At 43.9% G+C, this 5,000-nt stretch overlaps 1 protein-coding gene across 1 annotated transcript in view; it reads left to right on the top strand.

The window, feature by feature from the left end:
• cdh11 (cadherin 11, type 2, OB-cadherin (osteoblast)) overlaps positions 1–5,000 on the top strand; it is a 134,528-nt gene that overhangs the window by 120,241 nt on the left and 9,287 nt on the right. Inside the window, exons 9-10 of the mRNA XM_063188968.1 lie at positions 5–126; positions 980–1,097. Of these exons, the coding sequence (XP_063045038.1) occupies positions 5–126; positions 980–1,097 (240 nt within the window). The remainder of the gene's footprint in view (positions 1–4; positions 127–979; positions 1,098–5,000) is intronic.

The following is a 5,000-nucleotide window of genomic DNA, read 5'->3' as shown; positions in this document are numbered from 1 at the left end:
ACAGGTGGGCATCACCAAGACTCCAAAGTCCGTGTGAACATCAAGGTGAAAGATGAGAACGATAACCCCCCTGAATTCGCCACCAATAACGAGGTCCTCGTCTGTGAAAATGCAGCACCAGGCAAGGTGAGTGGAGGCCAAAAATAAAATCAGACAGAAAAAAAACTTTAAATGCTATTTTATGCCTCTACTAACTTCCCACAGCGTCTGTAGAGCACATTTTAATTGAGCTTGATTGTTTTAGAGCAGATTTCACATTTGGTGGAAAAAAAAAGAAAACGTTTTACAGTCCTTGTGTAGGTCAAGTTAATATTGGGTTGCTGGTCCAACGTTTTCATTTGTTTTCCAGCAGAAATAAAAAGCAATTTACAGTGAATTTTATATGCAGCTGGAGGGGGACTTTATTTGGTGGTTAATCAGTGTGTGTGTGTGTGTGTGTGCGTGCGTGCGTGCGTGCGTGCATGCGGGCGGGCGTGCGTGCGTGCGTGCATGCGGGCGGGCGTGCGGGCGAGCGGGCAGGCGGGTGCGTATGTGCGTGTCTGGGTATGCATGCAAGTGTGAGTGTCTGTGCCATTCTCTGTGTACTTTTTATTTGGAATATATGAGGACAAGGACCAATAAAAAGGAATGAAATGAAATTAAATGGAATAAAAAGAAGTAAAATAAAATGATGGCTAGCTTGAAAACCCATCAGACCTGGTACTCCTCTTACCAGTAATCTCTCTCTCTCTCTCCGTCTCTGATTGTGTGTGTGTGTGTGTGTGTGTGTGTGTGTGTGTCTGTGTGTGTGTCTGTGTGTGTGCCTGTGTGTGTGTGTGTGTGTGTGTGTGTGTGTGTGTGTGTGTGTGTGTGTGTGTGTGTGTGTGTGTGTGTGTGTGTGTGTGTGTGTGTGTGTGTGCGTGTATGTGTGTGTGTGTGTATGCGTGCATGCGTGCGTGTATGCGTGCGTGTGTGTGTGTGTGTGCGTCTGTGTGTGCAGCTCATTGAGACGGTCAGCGCAGTGGATAAGGACGAGATGGCTCATCGGCAGTACTTCAGCTTCGCTCTGCCTATCGAGGTCCAGAACAACCACAACTTCACACTCAAGGACAACAAAGGTCAGAGGGCCCATTAGAGTACACACCAAGCACTCTGCCACATCACAAACACCCATTTCCTCTCTTTTTTTGTGACATGTCCAAAAAAAGAAAGAAAGCAAGAAAGAAGCAAGAAAGCAAATAAGAAAGCTCATTTGAACTCTTTAAAGTGGATCCTCCAAGCCAAAGTAGAAATCATTCAGTCACTCAGCATGGGCTACCTCAGTGGTTCCCAAACTATTTCAGCAGGGACCCCCTGTTGGACTGAATTTTCGCGACCCCACTCACCTTAGTCTTAGCCTAGTAATGTTTCTTAGCAATATTAACAGACAAACTATTAATGGAAAATCTAGCATTATTAATGGGCAAAAATTGTCCTAAGGCAATATTGCCAGAAATCCACAGGACAGTAAATGCATCTATTAACCATACAAGTCCCTTTTGTCCGCAACCCCCCTTCAGTACCTCCGTGACCCCCATAGGGGGCCCGGCCCCCAGTTTGGGAACCACTGGGCTACCTGAAGTGCTCTATGTTTGGCAGTTTTACTTCTTCCTCCCCCACAGCCAGACTGACCCCTCACCGCGCTCAAGCCAGACTCGTTCTTCAAAGCTCACGTGAGAGCAAAAGCAGCATGGGACTTTGCGACTAGCCTATTTCATGACCTGTAAGGACTTAGGATATGTCGGTCTATGTGTCTGTTGAGCGTTGTACTACAGAATTCCAATTTCAGTGGTGGCAATCCCGTGAAATAATGTCTTGTTGGGAGAGCGTATGTTCCGTTAATAGAGACAAACAAAAGGGAGATTAAATGAGCTTGTACACGCTATTAACACCAAGCCTGTAATCCAAAACAGTATTTGAAATTGGACTCGGAAAATGTTGAAAATGTTGAAATGTCACAGAGCGTGGTAGCAGATAAGATTGTGTGCTGCGTGCGTAATCTCCCCTGGTAAACATGCTCAAGCTGTGCAGCAGGCGCCTGGCTTTAGCTGCTGGCGCTAACTGAACTGGCGCTAACTCAGTCTCTCCATGCGGTAATGAGCGCTAATAACAGACACCACTGATGTTACTAATACTCAACACGATGCTAAACCAATGATTGGATGACATTATTCTTAGCATACGGCATACTGATAGAGAAACTTCCTCCCCGCGATGGCCGCTTTTCTGTGCCAAGAGCTAGTCTGCCAACTGAGTTTTTCCCCATTTTCTCATTTTTATTCCTGTCAGTTCCTGATTTTGAGCCTCCTGTCATCTGCTCGTCCTTCATTAAACGTGTGACCATGTGGATGCGGCGAGCTGTCACCGCCTCTACGCTCATCCGGACGGGAGGCTCTCGTATGCTAATTGCTCTTTAAAAAGAGATATTTGCAAAATCGCAGATAAATCGGTCACTGAAACAGCAGGACAGGCAGAGTTGTCTACCGAAACGGCTGGCAGGCAAAGTGATGGCTCCTTTTCCCAGCTCCATATTGAGAGAGAGAGAGAGAGAGAGAGAGGGGGGGGGGACAGAGACAGAGGGAGAGAGAGAGAGAGGGAGAGAGAGAGAGAGAGAGGGAGAGAGCGAGACAGAGGGAGGGAGGGAGAGAGAGAGAGAGGGAGGGAGAGGGAGATAGAGAGAGAGAAGAAGAATGAAGGCAGAGGGCTTTTAAGCTGTGGAGTTTTTTGAGCAGTAGCAGCATGCAGGACACAGATTGAACTCTCTACATGATTTACTAGTTCCGTGCTGAGCTAGCTGTGATTTGTCAAAATGCTTTGAGCAAGATTTCACCATCCTTCTCGTACTGGTATTTGTCTTGCACACTGTGGACTCACCACATCTCTGTCTCTGTCTCTCTGTCTGTCTGTCTGTCTGTCTGTCTTTCTTTCTGCCTCTCTGACTGTCTTTCTTTCTGTCTCTCTGTCTCTGTCTCTGTCTCTGTCTGTCTGTCTGTCTGTCTGTCTGTCTGTCTGTCTGTCTGTCTGTCTGTCTCTCTCTCTCTCTCTCTCTCTCTCTCTCTCTCTCTCTCTCTCTTTCTCTCTCATTCATTTCTCTCTTTAACAACTGTCCACCCTTTATAGATTTTCAGATATTATTAGTATTTCCAAGTATTACACATTATTGTGCGTATGATTTTCTTCTTTGTGCGTTCAGATTGACATTATTAGCAAAGCTTAGCACAGTCACTGTAAGTAAATGATACAATTAGCATCAAGCCACAAGTGATCACCGGACAGAATTAAATGGCCGTTTTGCGCTCTGGGGAATTTTACATTAATTTAATAAATTTTATAAGTAAATTTCATGATGTTTTATTGTGTACCATAGACTTCCATTGCTTTGTTGGCTGTGGCTATATTGTCAAACTAAGCATTGCAAGCACATAGAAAATATTATATTAAATATTATATTAAAATATTAAAATATCGTATTCTCTCATTTTACCAGGGATTAACTACAGATAAGCATTTTCCTGTAAGAAGGTGGACCGTTCCTCCAAACACTAATGTGTGTGGTGCAGGGCTGGACTGGCTATTCTGGCATAGCGGGCATTTACTGTAAAACACAGTGAAACACAGTTTTACATTTCTGAAAATAGGGGCCCACAAGGGTGCGGGGGCCCACCGGTGAGTCAGCTCTGCGGCGCTAATTATGGGGGTGGGCTGCCAGGGCCCTATTTCTCTATTCCCCCCCCCCAGTCCAGCCCTGGTGTGTTGGACTGCAGACCTCTCACCTTCATCTTTACACTGGACATGGATGAACTAAATTACAATATTCCTGAAGACAATAGCAGCAAAGTTTCCGACGGAGGCACGAATATTATCTAGTTAGCAAGGTCACCGGGGTCATGCCATGTCATTCCAGGAATAAATGTGGATATGAAAGTTAGCTAATTTGAATTCACTTACATTATATATATTAGTTATCTTTGCAGTTTCAGCGAGCTTTGTAAGTACAAAGTACAGGAATATGTGATAAGCATCTTACTAGAAAATAATGCTATCTACAGGGCTGATTTTTTTTCCTGAGTGAGCTGTTTTTGTCTCAGTAATTAACACCTACAGTATGAGCAGGAATGTTACCAGACCACATACAGCACATTATATTGGCATGTTAGCACACGATTACAGATGCAGCCACCTGATATCAGGTGTTGTAATGCGGAAAAAGGGAAAAGACAGAAGTTTGACATTTATTGCATTTAATTATTTCATATTTATTTAATAGCTTCAACATAATTCAGAAGTCATGATTATCCAAACTTAGTTTTCTTTTACTTGGCAGTGCCTAATCTTAGTGTATATTACTTGTGCCTCTGCCTCTATTCTTACCAGCATGTCCAACATTACAGCACGTGAAGCATAATAGCATAATAGCTTAATTTTTCAGTCTCAGAATTAATAATTGGTGACCTAATTATGTGTGTTTTTCACACATTGATGATTGCTGTAGGAAAATGACTATATAGCCTGCTGTACGTACACTGTGTATTAAGAATCATTGCCCTGAGGAAAATTCAACTGTGCTAAATGAGGTGATAAATTCCATTCCTGCGCTGCTGTACTCTAATCCAGTAAGTATGCCTTATCATATGAGGTTATTGATGACAGTGGTAAGGTAATGAAGACACCATCCCATCTATCTCAGCCCCTCCTGCCCTCCGCACACACACACACACACACACACACACACACACACACACACACACACACACACACACGCACACACGCACACACACACACACACATACAATCAATATGTTTATCATCAGCACACAACGCCATACTGTACCTAAGGGGATAGTTCTCCTTGACAACGCTATGCTGTAGCTACCGAAGGGGATAGTTCTCCTTGTGCTATCACACCACAAATCACATCATTCTGTGTTCGTCAGAGGAAAGTTCCCTCGTGGAATACTGTAGTATAACATAGTATTTAAATA

This window comes from Engraulis encrasicolus, chromosome 22 (assembly GCF_034702125.1).
Source record: "Engraulis encrasicolus isolate BLACKSEA-1 chromosome 22, IST_EnEncr_1.0, whole genome shotgun sequence".
In the NCBI taxonomy this organism is placed as follows: Eukaryota; Metazoa; Chordata; class Actinopteri; order Clupeiformes; family Engraulidae; genus Engraulis; species Engraulis encrasicolus.
The sequence above is the reverse complement of the archived record's forward strand: the minus strand, read 5'-3'. Positions and strand labels throughout refer to the sequence as shown.